Here is a 17,794-nt window from a genome sequence, read left to right as displayed (position 1 = left end):
CCGACGATCCGCTTGGTTCATCCGCCGGCCGGGCAACAATCGGAACGGCCAAGTTCCGGCCGTGGATCGAGTGCAAAAGTCGCGCAGAAAGAAAAAGAAAGAGAGAGAAAGAGAGGGAGAGAGAGAGAGAGAGAAGGAGAGGGCTGTTGTCTAACGATCTACCACTGTTTTCCCATTCTTGGCGAATTTCTAAAGTGGTGCGTAGTTGGCGACGTCGCTGACGTACACGGAGGTGAGTGACAGTTTCTTCAGAAAAGCCAAGGCTGCCAGAGTTGCCAGGCTATACGCGACGTGCGTGTGCTGCAGGGAGTTCGCGATACGAGTAGTGGTGACGGGATCTGAGACACTTGGAATCGCTTCGAATCTGTATGTTGTATGTTTGACGACGAATCTGAGTCACTTTGAACAGTGATTCGGTGCTTGGAACTCTCGAAAGGTCTCAAGACAGATCTTGAATCATGGGAGTCTCGAGAGTCTCGAGAGTTTTCGTTTCCTTCTGTTTGTCCTTTGCTTTCTTCTACTTTCCGTTTCACTAAAATCGCTTCAAACATACACTGCGTATCTTAACCTGACGACTGATAAGGAAAACGACACTGAGAAACAATTGGCAATACATCTTTTAGTTCGATTTTTAAGTACCGACTTGACGAAATATGTTTACGTCTTTCTATGCGCGAATTTCAAATGCTATTTGGTTTTCAACGAAAAGAACATGTTTCTCCATTGTGTGAGCAACTAGCTCTGATTAATTAATAACCTTTTCTTCTCGGAAATAAACTTGTTCCAATCAAGAATCTGACAACTAATAACTCATAGTACAAACTTTGGATATATATACTTGCAAAATATACGTGTATGTACGCTTATTATTTTTTAATTCAGAAAACTCGATTTCTAGCGTGATTTTGTCAATTTTCGACGAAGCAAATTTTTTTTCTCTACGCAACATTTGAAAATTGCGTACGGGAGAACAGGAATATAATTCTTTTCTATTGTATCGCTATATTTAGACTGTTATTTACCATTGCTCGGATCTTTGAACACTCTATTGATATATCTCTTATACGTGTCACATATTTTATATCATAATCGATATTCGTATAAATTCATTGTGGGATAGGTAATAGACATTAGACCCGAAATTGTTGCTGGTGATTTTTCATTTATACAATACAAGTTCGGTTGTTCATTTAATCAGATATTGATTGAATTTTGATTCAAATAAATAGAATCCGCGTAAACTCCATTCTACTGTACATAAAAAACGATAGATCACGTAAGTAGGGCATTAGACAGATCAGCAGAGAACAAACGGCTTACGATTCATCGATTCGTTCGGTCTCGCTATCTTTCTCTCGCGCGTCACGATCACCGGAAGGTGTCTATCCCTCTTCCGGTGGTCTCTGGTCCGAGGTAGAAGAATGTTAACACCAGCTGAGAGGTGAAGTCGCGATGATCACAGACTGTGTTCGGAAGGTGGCCAAAGGGACAGGGACTGCGGAGTTAAATAGTGGAGAAACACCCTATCCAAAACGTTTTGCCCACTAATCCTAATACCCAGACCCTATTCTCGAGTTAATGATAGCTCTTCTTAGACGCAACACTTAACTTCCGAGCTAAACTGTTGTGCGGTAGCCAACTCCGCCATCGGGTCCTTCCTAATGAAGACCTTTTGCGACTGCCTCGAACTTGCCACCGTGCAGTTTAATTGGCTGATTCCTCCATTCCAAACAAAAAATATCTGACAAAAATTTACCGATTTCTTGATTTCCCTCAAGCTTGGATTCAGGTTGATTTGCCAAGATAATCTCACGAAGTGGATATATATTTTTTTTTTTTTATTGGCGATCGTATCGCGAAAATGGATGAAGGAAGGGAGAGATATGACTTTTTAAGCTTAGAACTCGTATCGTAACTGTTCTCTTCTTGGGTTTACCAAACGTAAAATTCTCATTTTCATTTTTACGACTCGAAAGTTTATTAGCTCCCGGTAGAAGCAATTGTTTTTTCCCGTTTTTATTTCGTATATGCTCCTTCCTTGCCGCTATAAACGTGTATTATTTGAACGTTAGAACACATATTTTCATATCTGGTGTTGCATTCATATTCGCTTATATAAAAAATTGTCCCACGAAGAATATTTTCACTTATTTTTTTATAATGGAGCATTACCGATAAAAATTCTTCTCGAATGAAATGAAACAATTAGATTAAAATTATTTCCCCTCTGCGAAAGACTCTCAAAACTTCGTGCTTTTATAAGAAACACTTTGCATTAAAAAATAAATAAATAAATAAATAAACGCAGCATCGTGATTTAGAAATTCACCAAAGTTCGTGAACTCTAAGTGAAATTAAGTTTATTAAACACATTACTTCCCCTGTATATATTATAATAATACTAAATGGTGCCATTTGCTCGAAAATGGCCTACGCTTGATTACTATACATCTGTTTTTCGAAGCTACAGGTAGTCGAGGTGTTCACCGAACCTCAGTTTGGAACCGAGACTCGCTAATGCGTCCATGTTCGCGCCTTTCGCGTAATTGGACTCCAGAAAATGGACAGTGTGTACCTTCTCGTTTAATTGGTATTCTCGAGACCTATCGTTAAGCCGCGCAGTTATGCCTTCTCCAAAAAATTTTACCGGTTGACCGTGACTGTTGCACGCTCGCGTTCACACGTATCTCTTTCCACGTTCTTTATTTTCTTCTTTCTTTTTTTCTTTTTAATATTCTCCGACTAAGCTTGTACGACACGTACAAGCGAGCCCAAAGAAAAATCGAAGGCTTCGAGGAGGTCCATGACACTTGATACCGATAGGCTGTGAGGTCAGACTGCGAAAGCGACCAAAGTAGCTGTGTCATCTCGTAGTGGGTACGGTGTCTGTAGCCCAGGTAACGGGTTATCGGTTGTCAGAAAAGATCATTAAAAGTACGAAGTACAAATTGTCACCCCCTCGATAAAAGGAATATCAAACAGTTGAAAATTCGCGATATCTTTCGAGATGAAGTCCCATTTTTCATCTTCCGCTTGATTTGTCCGATGATATTCGTACCTTTTTTAATTTGTGTCGATTTTGTACGATTGATATTGTTTCAAAACTCTTTTCAATAAATGACGTATGTTGAAATAAATAGCATAGTTAATGTAATGTGATATAATGCAACAATTCTGTCGTATTAAGTAAGTAAGAAAGGACGTATCTACTTTTGCTTAAATCAGGTCATTAATGCCAAGTCCAAAAATAGTTTATGTATATTATAAGAGAACTTCAACTACATTGAAACTGAAGAACTGTAACAGTTATATTTCGGATGTACAAGGTCATTATCTCGTCAAACGATGGCAGCATGTTCTATAATTAAGAAGAATGTTATGTAAGATGAATGTATATAAATATACGATCGTAAATGTTCTATTAAAAAGTTGTAACAAAGTACCAAAATTATAAATTTAACTGATATTTAACTGGTATTAATACTGACTACAAACATAGTACTACAACGTATAATAGCATGTATAATTGCAACAGTCACTAATAATAAACACAGTTTCTGTAACATTTTTAATTAAATATTGCCAACATTTTCATGAAGAATTAAATCAGAAACTAATCATTTATAATTTTAATTATCATTGTTACAATTTCAGTTACGATTATATGTTTATTTAGCATTCTTTTCTTATTTTTACTCATAGGACATTGCTGATACCATTTATTTGTACGGAGCGAGATTGTTAAATACTGAAAGTCTTTTTTCGTTTGTCAAACCACCTTTTAATCAGGTACGCCTATTTAAACTAGGAGGATTAATATGATAATGTAATAATTTATAACAATAACACATAATAATTAATTAGTATTTACACCAATACAAATTCTGGATTGTTTAGAGCAGACAATTCCATGAGGATATGCTGCATGTTTACTTCTCTTCATTAAAAGAGCAATTTAAGTTAATTCAAACTTAATAAACTTAAATCAAAGCTAGAAGAATATTTAGCTTAAGTTAATCAGAACTTTGAGAGGAACATTTAATTAAAATTTGCCAATTAATTGTCCTTCGAAATGTCGTCAAGACCTTCCATTTTCTTCCTGATCTCTTCTCCTCTTCGAGACACACCGTTTCAAATGGAACTCTAGAGGAGAAAAGGGAAAAAAAAGAGGAAATTGAAAAATGGAGCAAGACGAGTGGGCGATCACTTTTTTCGCCGATCTCTCGTCAGAAAACAGGAAAGAAGTAGGAAGAGAGGAAACGGAGGAACTAGTAGCGGTGAGGCTCGAGGAAGACGAAAGGGCTCGTTTTAAAGAGGCGAGCATTAAAAACAACAATGTCATTACATTTTAACGACCTGTTCTTGGGCTCTGCCCTCCCTTTTAAGAACGTTCGTTTGCAGGTATGTGGTCCGCGGCTCTCGTGGGAGCTACCACACCGAGACAGAATTCTTAAAGCGATGCACACACTAGCAGCCTCCTCCTTTTCGCCCTCTGTCTCAACTCTTTTCGATGAAAAAAATTATAACTCGATCTCGTTTCATAGTAGAGCTCGTAGTTACGTGAAACGTCTTGGCTGTATTGTATTTCAAATAACATATTGGAGCTCAGAAGTTTGGAGCACTCTTCTCTTTTCATGGACGAAATGAATTTTCTCGCACATTTTTTCTTCCTTTTTTTTTTTGAGAAGTATAATTACAATATTTTTATTTGTGTATATTTTCTTAATTTTGTACTATTTTATATACATGTATTTTGTAGGTGTATAGAAATTAGCGGCTAAATAATAGGTACTATTTTTAAGTATTGAAACTAGTAATTAATTATATTTAAAATCGAAATGTACAAGTATTATAATTATAAGTTTCGATTCTGCAATGAATATAATTAATTACAGTTTACGTAGTATCTAATATCCAGATTGCAAATTTGTATATACTTATAAAAAATTGCATAGAACGCACATGATAAAACATTCAAAGTATAGCGCTTACAATGATATTTATTACTATCACAAAGGTTGATTCTAAATATAATTAATTCCTATTTCAACATTTTCAAATAGTAATACCCAATTGATTTGGATTTCCATTTACAATCCAACAGAATGTGCATGACAAGATATATAAAATATTCATTCAACTTTTATTCCTGAACTATACTACTATACCATTGCTATTACTATTACGTTGAAATAGCATACACTATACTATTCCCAAACGAAACGATAATATCTACTATTTACAAAAAAAAATTAGTATCTACTTCTAAATACTAGTATCTACTAAAAAATTAGTATCTATTTCAAAATCCTAACATAATCCAAACTTCCAAGCTTCACTATAATGTCCTAGATATTCTCCAAATTTCACTCATTCCTCAATTCACTCAGAGAGACATCCCAAGCTGAACGGTTGACGACGAGGACCAACACTTTGAAACCCGGCTGAAACCGCCAGCGGTGCGGCCGGGGTGTCGAAATTTCAGCGAGCTTAAAATTGCGATCTAATCAAAGGTACGAAGAGGGTGCGAAAGCAGCTTAATCCGACACTGCTCGGCGCACAAGGCCCTGCCCCCTCCACTGTTCGCTCGGGGCCCGTTTCTCCCACCTCTCTCCCTCTTTTTCTCTCTCTCTCTCTCTCTCTCTCTCGCACACACACTCCCTCCCTTTTCCTCTCTCGAGTCGATTTCTCTCTACGCACTCCGGGCACGCCGTGCCCAGCTCGCGAAGAATTAGTATGGGCGAAGTAACAAAAGCACGAGAAACAAGCTGCAGAGAGGCAAGAGGAGTGTGCGCGGCGAGTGGCGGAGAAGGAGGAAGAAAAAAAAGGAGCCGAGATGGCGCCACACGTCCAGCGTGTTTTCGGGGCTTCCTTCGGTGCTGTTGGCAAACTCCTCCTTTTCTTTTTTCTTGCTGGCCCTCCTCGGGTGGTTGCCTTCTCGCTCCTTCTCACCTGCCTTCCTCTGGTCCCCTCTCGCTTTCGGCGCGTTCTGCCCGGCCCCTCTCGTCTTATTCCCTCTCTTTTTATTTTGCTCCCCTTTTTTTGGGCCCTATGGGGCCCGTCCCCTCCCCCTCCCCATCCCCCTATTAGTTCGGCCACGGCACCGTATTGCCGAGGGAGGAAAAGGAAGAAAAAAAAGGAAGAGGAGCAAAGGACGGGCGGTCGCAAAATGCGAAATTGGGCTAGACGAGAATCGGGAGATTGGGATTTCTCATTAAAGTGGAAGAACATATTGTGATCGAAAATTATACGCTAATCTATTGCAATAATCAGGGCGCAGAATGGGGAGGGGCAGTAGGGATTCTTCCTTTAGAGTCTTTTGTCTTTCGAAGTCCCAGATCTTTGTCGATGGAGGATTTTAAGGTACAAAAGAAGACGAATGTTTTCTGTATAATAAAAACTGCTTCTCTAATTTTTATCTATAGGGTGTCTCTGTGATTATATCTAGGAAGGGGTAGGAAGTGATTCTATGTAGAAAAGAAGAAACAACTTTTTTCCATATGGAGGTTTTTGGGTGAATCAAGTATACTACTTATTCTGCATTATATTCTTAAATTTTCAACTTTTTTGTAAGAATGTTTCTTTGCTATTAATTCTTCATTTCTTAACTAGGCCTATTATGCTTGTATCATTCAAGTTCTACGTCTTATCTGTAACAAATACCCGACACTTGATGAAATTTTTAGAATTTTTAGAATATGGTTAGATACAAATATCTCGATTGCTCTAAAATCCCAACAGACGCACTTTGAATTATTTAGATACCTCTTCGTCCATCTTCAATAATTATTCTTTTTCTATTCATATTAATCAATATTGTCTATCATTTTTTATCTTAGATATGCTTTTAAGATTTATGACTAAAATATTAAACATAAGTCACAATATTCAATAAGATTTTATCTTCAACATTTATACTGTATATTAATATATATTTAGTTTGTAACTTCGAGTCTTACTTGAGATATATTTAAACGTGTCTAAATACTTATAAACGACGAGAGTATATATCAGACCCTGGTTGTGCTTCTTTCGTAGAAGAGGAATTCGAAAAATAAGAAACTGCAACCATCGAGACGAGGTACATACACAGACAACCACCAGTCTATTCTTCCATTTATGGGTACGCGTAGATGAAGCACGGTGAAGGTGATCGAGCTATGGAGTAGCTCTAGTCCTTTGATACAACCAGCGAGAACCTATGGCTATTCCTCGACGACTACCATTGGTCGAGCAACTTGAACCATTTTACTCCTGGTGTTCGTTCTTCCTTTCTTCGTACTGGTTTCTCGTATTCCCTTTATTCTCTTCTCGCGCCTAAGTACTGTGGCACATTGGCAAAGAGATCATGAAAATATCTCGCGTGCCTTAGGCACCAGGGCCGTATAAACTCTAGTTCAGCTTTGAATTTCAAATGTTACTTGTACTACAATTTCGTTCATATTTTTCTAAACCTTTGATTAGCATTACGAAATCGTTGATGACGGGAACAATTTAGTTTTAATTCGTTTTAATTTTATTAGATTGCTAGTCTCTATCGTGGGGAATACAAAATATGAAGTTGCTCAAGTGTACAATTAATATTAATATTTAATTTAATTATATTAATATAAATTAATACAAATATAATATTAATATCAATTAAATTAATTGATTAATCCATTAATCCTCAGCTGGTATCATTGAGTCCACAATTTAAGATTAAGTTATACTCTATATATTCCGGAGTTTTTAACTTATTTGAATTTCAATTAGAACGTTCTATCGGAAAGAGTATAAAATACAAAATAAGAAGAAATATCTTAGTGTTCAAAGTTCCTTCAGTGTAAATAAAAATCGTACAGTTCTAAGAGATCGTTGTAAAGAGAACACTTCAATCTTCAAGATTATAGTAGATCTGATCATCAAAAGAACTTTTCAATGTTCTTCGAAGCGTCTGAATTTATCCTTATTTTTCCCACTCGCATACACGACGTAAAACGAGCTCAGGACTGTCAAAGCGAAGGATTCACGCCAAGTATATCGTCATCGTCACAAAATTACAACAGTTTCTGATCGTTCGTTGCACACTTCGCCGTGCCTCACGTCGGAATACCTCAGCAGAAGTAAAACAAAACGTAAAGTATTTAACGCGCATTCTCGCGTTCCTCCGCCGAGAATGGCCGTTCAGGTTTCGCCAAATACAATTCTCCCAGCCGGCCCAAAAGGGAAAGCCCTTGAATGAAATATGAATTCCTATTAGAAGCTACCTGGAAGCATGGCGCGTCACGTCCGCGCGGGCCGCTCGTTCTCCTAGGTGTTAAGCCCGTGGTCGAAACGGATTTAATCCTCGCGCTTTTTAAAAGGTCCCGCGGGACGAGAAGCAACGAACGAGAGATCTGTGGTCCGTGGCGTGGCCACGGGTCGCGGCGGCCTTTGTGTTCGGGCCGCCTAGGCTCCGGGGCGCGTCAAATTTGGTTGAAAATCAAATTAATCTCGCGGCTGGGCGCAGGACCCTTTGCCCGTCTCTTTCTGTCCGCTCGTTGCACGGCTCGTCCTGTCTCGCCTCTGCGAGAGCAGAGAGCCAGGGCCTGTCTTCGTCCCTCGTTCCTCGACGACACACGAGCAAATCGAAGGAACGGGACTGAAGAGGAGAGAAGGTGGAGAAGGAAGGTGGACCGGAGGTCCTCCATGCCACCGACACGGACCTAGAGGCGAGAAGAGAAGGTGGCGCAGCAACAAAGAGCTTTGGACTTCTGGCTGCGACCCGGCCAGGGCCGTATTTATCTCGTTTCTCTTCTCAGCTTCTCGCGTCTAGTTTCTCACGTGTCTTGCGTTGTTTTTCAAGTTGATCGTGTTAGCTCTGAGTTTAAGTCATACTGGAGCATTGTGTAGGTAATCCGAGGTTATTGAGTTTGAAGTAATTGGTTTACTTCGGTGTCTTTCGGAATTTCAAAGAGGGTGATGTGTTTTATTGTGATCAGTATATTGAATTAGGTTGTTTGTTGTATGTTTAGAAGTCCAACGAGGATAATATATTGAATAAATATATCGGAAGATGTATATTCGAATATACGTATGAATGTATTCTCAACTTGTTAACTTGTTAATATTTACTTCTAGTAATTTTAGTGAGCACTCAGAAGATTAATCTTAATGTTGCGTAATGTACATAATGAAATTTTATTTTGTCTGCTTAATGGTTCATTATTGTGTCTTGTAGATGTATCATTATGCTAGTTTTTTTGGACAATTTTTGGTTTATTTGGAACGATTATTAATACCCAAATTTTAAATCGAAATAAATAATTGACAAATAATTGTCTCTCGACAATTACCTAATGATTTTCTTGTTCTCTTTTTCAGTAAAGAAATTCTGGTTATAGAGGATTAATTTGTCTTGTCTTGAGTTCTATCGATTTAAGTTGCAAATTAGTAGTAATTTACAATAAATTAGTAAAGTTTTGAATATTTAATTTTTTTCGTATTTTAAATTCTAATGACAGAGATTAGCAATAAAACTAACTCCGAAGTAGTATCGTTAGGTTACGTGAGTTGTATACGTGATAAATTATAAATTCCAAAGATAAATAATTTTCAATCCTAAATTACATCACAATCCCAATTACAGATAAAATAATTGAAAGAAAATTATCCTAACGTCTATTCTAATTAATTGATAATATTATTCTATTAATAATTCGTTTCTAAATTATTTCAAAATCGTTTCAAGATTTGAATTTTATTATTCGAAGAAATTATTACAAAACACATGAAACAATCCTTTTAAAGTAATTTCATCGAAAGGTAACAACTTAGGTAACAAATCAGGAAGCAAATAAATACCGATTATTCGCCGGTTAGACGCTAAATGTATTCACTCTGACGTAAGTGTCAAGATACACAAGCGTGATGTCAAAGTCAACGATCGTTTGTACAGGGAAGAAGTAAGAATGAAGTGGTGCTCGTTGTAAGTCGTCAGACTCATCCGGATTAAGTACATCCCTGTTTGTATCCTACTCGGTCATTCAAATCACCGCTCGTGGAAATGAGATGGGCGGCCGAACCTTGTAGTCGCACACCTCCACCTCGTGGCCACGTTATAGGGTGATTCAACAAGAATCAGCTGAGAGATCTAATTTCTCGACTATCATATCTTTAAGCTAATTTGCGGCCGGGCGTCACGGTTGCAACAGGACCGCCGATAACCTTTCAAATTTTATTCTCGCCTGTTTCAATCCGGTTTGATAAATTGAACCCCAAAACACTGTGATGTTACCGCGTGAATCTTCCAATATATTATATATAATAAGAAATAGTAACTCACCAAAGTATTCCGATGGTTATTATAGAAAAATTTCTACATTTATATAAATACGTAAGAAATATATTGTATACATTGTATATACATGTAACGCACATTGTATAAATACACATAATTATATATATTACATGCGTATTATATATAATATAACATATATTGTTATATTATAGTCAAATGTGTATATGTACATTTAATTATACATATGAATATTTATTATACATACAGTATATGTTACACAATCGAATATTTGTCTATAAATATAACATAACACACGTTATAATATACTTATAACATACATTATATATGTAATATATATAACACACGAGCGTTGTGATAACATTGATCAAGTTTGAAACAAATCTAAAAACATACACATCTATGCATATTTATTTAAATAATGTAAATACAATATTGCTAGATTTACTTCAAACTTGACCAAACGTGACTTCGCACCTGATAAAAACTTGCCCAGGAACGTTCGGATACTTTCGTGAGCAACTGTACGCGAGCAGAAAGAAACGGCTTGACGCGGAGAGGAGGTCGGTGGAACGAAACTTGGCGGATAAGGAGGGAATAGTAAGAAAAGATCGGGAGATCGGGAGATTGAAACGCATCGGAGGGGAACGAAAAGTTGATCCTCTCTTGGAAATGCCGGGCGACCAATTGTTCGTAGAGGGACGAGATTCTTTCTGTTGTCAGGAATTCAACTCGCAAGTCCAAACGACAAAGTAAATTCCTGAACGACGAAGGATGCACGGGCGCGGTGAAACGGATCCGGGGATTTCTCGAGAGGCCAAAAAAGGGGCCGATCGCTCGTAATTGGGCCTGCACATCCCTTTACCTTGTCGTTCGTGCCACTTGTCCCTCGCTGGTTCATCTCCGAAAGATCAAGAAAGATCGTACGATGAGATTGACGCTTTTTTCCCCTCCCCCTGGTCGCCGTCGATTCAGCCAGTCTATATATGCCTATATACAGGGTAATGGTCCTTCGTCTCTTTCGTCACCGTAGCTGCGGAATTATTGCTTCATTATCGATTGCTTCGTGAGAATCAAGACGAAATCGCGCGCGTGAGCTCAACTGGTTACAGTAATTAAGACTTCCTTTGCTCGGTTGATTGCTTCGGTAAAAATGGTACGTCGGCTCCTTTATTTCTTTCTCTTATGACTTTATTTCTAGCGTGTTTGCCCAATTGTTCGATCAGGACTGTCGATCATCATACATATGTATATGGTCGATTAAATAAGGACCATTTTCAACACCTTGCGTATTTATATCGTTAGTAGTATGGTTACTACTATTTATTTGCATTTAATATTATGACACGTGTAATAATAAATCTGATTAATTATTAACGCCAGAACTGAAGCACAAAATTTTCGTCAGAGACGTTGAAGTAAAAAAATAGAGAAGCTCTGCAATAAAATAAATTGCACAAGTTTCTACTTACATATTTATCTAATTACTATCTACTACTTATATAAGTTCCTACTTATATGAAATTATTTATAATATAAAAATATATTGTCTCATATCTATAAAATTTACAAAAATGTATAATACTTGTATAATAATGTAAAATGTATAATGTTGTCAAAGTGGTCCCAATTCAATGACTAAGAAGAACTACATATGTACGTAAATACCTACGTATAATAGCTAATTTAAATTACTGTTTTTAATTTTTCTATCGAAATTTAAAGATCACTTCTCTGATATATGTACGTATATCCATTGATATACGATATTTTTTTATAAGATGGTTATGTGTTATGTTTCTTTAAGCGACCTCCCAAAATAACTTTTTTCCTTTTTCTTTCTCACGGTAGAAAATTTTACATCACTCCTTTCTTCCCAAATCTTTAAAAAAATGTTTCATTTCAACCGCGGGGGGAAGAAGAGTATCTCGTATTCAAGTCCTGTAGCCTAAATCCACCACTATTTATGGTCGGCACATCCACGAAAAAGTCGTTTTCCCTTGGATTCTGTCAGGGGAATTTCGTTATCTTCAACATCTAGGTGACTTAAAACTCGAGCACCTTGATCTCGTCTGGTAATCAAGGAATCGATCTTAAGACGATGTCCCTCATTTGAAAAGGTTGTGCTCCGGCAATTTTTACGTTTTTTTAGGTGAATCTGTTTTATACAATGTACAAAACTGTTAGAGCTACAAGTCAGAGTCTACAATAGTTAGTTACAAAAATTACGGAACGTCAATGGGTCGATCATTAATTAATCTTTCAGCAAGTGAGAAAATCCTTTCCAAAGTCTACCAATCACCAATTGCGTTAACGATTCGTGAATGAGCTCGCTCTCGAGTTCGCTTTTTTCTCTCGAACGAACAGCCCTCAGTGTTCCTCGGCGAGAAAAAGGAATAAATCTGATCGGTGGTTCTCTTCGACTCTCGTTTATATCTTCTATATACGTATACACGAATCTCGTTTATATTTTCATCACACCTTGGACGCATACTACTCGTACTTCTTCATGCAAATATTTCAGTGTTTACTATTTTGTACCAAATTATTTCAAATTTTCTCCAGCCCTGCCCTCGAGTTTACGATGCTCGTCGTATATATGTATATACATGTGTGCAAGGCGCCCCGCGTGTAGCTTGTTTTAAACAAAATTCACGCGACGCTCGATGCCGGGGAAAAAGGAAGAAGTAGGGAAAGGGCAGCGGCACCACGACAAATCCCGGTGACGTAATTTCAGACGGTCGTCGAACCTGAGACCTCGGGAGTGCCGCACCACTGGAGTGAAAGAAAGAAGGAGACTCGTAGACTTTCATTCATTCAGGGTGGGGACACGTGCGCACGTTTGCACGCTGCAACTCGTGAGAATCGTAATCGCGAAATTCCCTCGTCCCCTTAGGGTTAGGTTGTTCGTAGTTTATCGACGCGACGAAACCAGTACGGGAGAAAGTTTCCGGTTGTTCCGTATGTGTGTGTATGTATGTGTTAGAAGCTTCACCGATAATTCAAACCTGTTACTCGGTGTCGATCAGCTGTTGACAATCAGATATTGATAACGACTAGGTTTAATCGAAGCATTTGGAGCTCCACTCATATTTCAAATATGACATTTTTAAATGACCTAGCATGGAAAAAAGAAATTTGGGAAGAAGTTGATTGAATTTTGCGTCAGATCAGCTATATTTGAGAGAGTACCTGATTTTTAATTTCTCTGTTAGCGCAAGAAACATTCGTACGCTCTGAATCATGAGCAAATCTAGTCTGTATTTCTTTTGAATAATGTTTACCAGCTCGGGACTCATAAGCGTAGGGAGATAATAAAACTTATCGAAAAGATAATAAAACAGAAATAATTAGGAGGCAATGTGTTGCCTGTATTATTTGCAACACTCTAGTGGCATATTTTTCTATCAAAAATATCGAAAACATACATCATATGTTATATATTAAAATGATACCTGTACAGTATGAGATTATCTCAGGAAAGTGGGTCAAGAAAGTGACACAAGGATGAGATGTAAAAAAAACATATTGTTTTTTTTAATAATCTGCACCGTGATGATCTCATAAATGTGATAATATACATACGTGTTATATGTATTATGCTTTTATGTTAATGTCATCTGCAATTATATACGTGTGTATCGTTTATTCACCATATAGATATTGGCATTTCATTCACAGCCATTTTATCGAAAAAATTCGGATACCCTCTCTCTCCCTCTGTTGTTTCAGGGATCATGGGTCCAACGTGTCATCTGACAATGGTGATCGCGCTGTTTCTTCAGACGGCCACGCTACACGCCCATCGCGAGCACAAGGTTTATCGATTTTCCCGCGATCAACCCGTTCCCTTCTCGCCTCGTTCGTCGAGTAATCATCGATTATTGATTATTTAAGGTGCACAACATCGTGCTGTATCCCGACAAGCACAGCTGGTGCAAAACGACCCCGATAAAGCAAGTGGTCACGTGGCCGCAGTGTTCCTCGCAAGAGCTGGATAACAACGTCTGCGTGGGAGCTTGTTTCTCTTACATGGTACCGCACAGCGAACCTTCTGCACCCGGTGACCTGATCAGACCTTATTGCGACTCTTGTCAACCTTTGGACAGCATCTGGCACACGGTAGGTGAATAAATTAGGTAAATCGTTGAGAAATCACGTTGGTCGACTATTGGGGTTAAGGTTCTTTGCATTTACCCTGGGACTTGTTATTAAACCTCAAGAATAGCATAAGTATTTCATTTTTTAGCAATTAACGAATCAGTGGATCGATTATGTCTATTTATGTTAAGGAAATTAAAAAATTCACAGAATGTGTTAAAGAAAGTTTAAAGTGTTGGGCCCAGTTGTGAATGGTACTCTCCCACATCTCCAAAGTCGATGTAATATTAGTTGTTTACTTGGAATATTCTAACTGTCTAAATACTTATGAACATGCAACATACAGATAGAGTACACAGAACACTAGAAACCATATATTAACGAATCCATGTAACCTTGTAGGTGACGCTGGACTGCAAAGATGAAACGAACAACCCAATCACGATGCAGAAGAAAGTCCAGATCATCACCAACTGTTCCTGCAGCTCCTGCATGGAAACATCCAGGATCAAACCGGACTACAACACTCTCCTTCAGTCATTAACCCAAGAGAATTTGGACAAGAACGTCAACGTCCCTCGCGAGACGCCGGATCTCCTGGAGAATCCCAACTTGAACTCCTCCAAGAACACCAGCAAGGACGGTGTCCAGGCTAACGAGAGATTCATGCAACTCTTCAAACAACTGAAGGACTCCGAGAAGTTGGAGCAGTCTGGTACTAAAGAGCTGTTCTCCAAGTTCGACGAGGACATCGATTTCGACAAACTGCGAGAGTTGTTGGACAAGTACGGGCAAGAGGAGGAGAAGCAGCACACCCATCGGCACGTGCATCAACATCAGCATCAATCGAGTGGGAAACAGCAGCAGCAACAGCAACAGCATCAGACTGTGCTTCATCGAGGACCGCATCACTCGATGGTTTTAGATCCTGACGTGAAGGAGAAGATCGTTGTCGAGCCACCTTATCTTCACCCAGCTGTTCCTGGACAGGAGATCAGCTACCACGACAACGTGTTGGGGGATAAAGATAAGAAGAAGGATTTCTGAACGATGGCGGATGGAGAAAAAAAAAAAAAAAAAAAAACGCGTGGCTGATAGAATTTCGAGTAAAGTTGGCATTCGGCGGATGAGATCATTTCTTTTTTCCCATGTTTGTTAAGATTCTTTCGTGACCTAGTCCAGAGTCTCGTAGTAAAATTCGTTCGGTTTGATTTATTATTATAGAAAATAAGACCCAGAATGTCTAACAATGCGATATTCAGTGGACACGAAAAGTATTTGCACACTATTGTACTTGACTATTGTAGCGTTTATATGGTATTCAACTATTTGGAGCATGCTGATGTGAAAAATATCCCATTTTTTTTTAGTATTTGAACGTGTATGATGAAACGTTGTTCGTACTACCTTTAAATTGTGAAATTTTGTACTTCAGATTGTTAGAATAAAATTATCCTACCACATTTTATAAAAAAGAAAAATTCTGTGCAGATAGAGTCATTTTTTATCTTAAAATATTATGTCTCAAAGTGTCTCAAAGGTTCAAATTATTTATAATTCTATATTAAAGAATGATTGAAAAATGAAGCATCCTTCCGTCTGTTTTTGGTTCCTCAATTTTATATAAAATACAAAAGATCAAATTTACGAAAAGTAAATTTCTTATAATTTTATGAAAAAAATTGTACAATAAATTTTAAGGAATCTGTATATTTATATATTTGTAACATAAAGAGTAGATTAAAGCTTCATGAGAAAAAATTATATAACAATCTACTTGAGCTCATTTCAAAGCATGAAGCCTCTACTTTTATAATACTGCATTCGTTTTCTTTTTAAATTTTTTATTTCATTTGTCATATTTAAAAGATATAGAAACACAGACAAATTGTTCCCAGAGATTTCACTAACAATAAATTTCAAAATTAAAAATTCAGAAGCTAATTGTCAGTTCAACTTCGAAATTTTCTGTAATTAATGTGTCTCGTGATTGATGAATTATTCAGTTTCAAAATCAAGGGACCAAAAACACGGTGATTCTTTGAATAATCTTTATGTAAATTTAATACTATGAAATATTACGAAACGTAGAATCTGATTAAAACGAAAAAGCTTTATTGAAAAATGAAGGTGTGTGCAAATGCTTTTGTATTTGTAAATAGAAAAAATTTGTTGCCTTTACTTCTATATGTACTTTTTAATAAGCAAAGTATGGATATTTCTTGAAGTATTAGTCTTGAGAAGCAAAGAAACTTGGATGATTCGATGTGAGAAATCGAGAAATCATATTTAGGGAATGTTGTTGAGTAAAAGTCGACGATACGGAAAGAACGAAAAAGAAAAGAGAGAAATTCTAATATATATTTAATTATTATTATATTAATTAACTATTTAATATACTCGCGCGTCTAACGAAGGTATATACTCGAGGAATATGCTCAAAAGTCTTAGGACAAATACTGCATTTATTTGAAAACTGGAAAAATTGAACAACAACAACGTCTGTAAATTGTTGATCGTATTATATAATTCACTTGCAATTTAAAAATTTTATCGTCTACGATAAACACTGAATAATAAAAAATATTAAATATAATACATGATGTTTAAAATGATGTAATGTTGGTATCATATTATAATATTATTTATATATATAATATAACATATAGTTCATGAAAGTATTCAAATACTTGTAAGAATATTTTATGCATATAGTATGTGTGTCGTGTAAAACATTTTGAAATTTCATTGACCTTGTTCTGAGGTTTAACTCTGATAATCCTTATCATCATAATCATATTAATCAAGTTTCTATATTTAATATATAAAAATTACAAGACATTTAATATTTCTTAATCATAACACACACACATATGTGAAAATCAATCACATAAGTATTTAAACAGTCATAATCCATTATATCAATATTCCTCAATAATCATCTTGGATCAAGTTATATTTAATAGTCATCATTGATACTTATTATATGCTTCAGATGACTATAATGATTTTTTACAAAATACGTGTTACATTTGCAATATAAATACATATACATTATCATAACAATATCTCGCTGTACTGTTAATGAAATTTCAAAACGTTTCATACGCGTAATACATGAAAATGTTGCTATGATGGGCGTTGGAATATTTTCGTGAGCCACTGTGTATAATATTATAATATGTTACATACATTATAATAGTAATAAAACATTGGAAAAGATGTCGTAGGACTTTCGAGCGGAAGTGTACGTTCGTTCAGAATTTTCTAGTTGATAGTTAGCACACTTGGCAACCACTATAAACGTTTAAAGACGTTGCTCTATCTTGTTGACGTATACATTGTATCCATTGTCTCGCAGAGAATAAACGGAATCCGTACAACATTCCCCTGGCGTATCCCCGATTATTTTCC

General features: G+C 36.9%; 1 protein-coding gene across 1 annotated transcript; it reads left to right on the top strand.

Annotated features, from left to right (window-relative positions):
• The first annotated feature begins 19 nt into the window (after positions 1-19).
• LOC122530248 lies at positions 20-17,765 on the top strand. Its single transcript, XM_043657055.1, has 5 exons — positions 20-88; positions 127-232; positions 14,012-14,097; positions 14,177-14,401; positions 14,783-17,765. The coding sequence occupies exons 3-5, from the start codon at positions 14,017-14,019 to the stop codon at positions 15,425-15,427; spliced, it is 951 nt and encodes a 316-aa protein (XP_043512990.1). The 5' UTR covers positions 20-88; positions 127-232; positions 14,012-14,016; the 3' UTR covers positions 15,428-17,765.
• Positions 17,766-17,794: the final 29 nt, after the last annotated feature.

The sequence above is a fragment of the Frieseomelitta varia genome, unplaced genomic scaffold (genome assembly GCF_011392965.1).
Source record: "Frieseomelitta varia isolate USP_RPSP 00005682 unplaced genomic scaffold, Fvar_1.2 scaffold_333, whole genome shotgun sequence".
Classification (NCBI taxonomy): Eukaryota; Metazoa; Arthropoda; class Insecta; order Hymenoptera; family Apidae; genus Frieseomelitta; species Frieseomelitta varia.
This window is presented reverse-complemented; position numbering and strand designations above follow the sequence as displayed.

Excerpts from the sequence above, each read along its gene's own strand:
- LOC122530248 (XM_043657055.1), top strand. The coding sequence starts at position 14,017 with ATGGGTCCAACGTGTCATCTGACAATGGTGATCGCGCTGTTTCTTCAG. Across the intron at positions 14,098-14,176 it reads ACGCCCATCGCGAGCACAAG|GTGCACAACATCGTGCTGTA; the intron begins GTTTATCGATTT and ends TGATTATTTAAG. Across the intron at positions 14,402-14,782 it reads TGGACAGCATCTGGCACACG|GTGACGCTGGACTGCAAAGA; the intron begins GTAGGTGAATAA and ends GTAACCTTGTAG.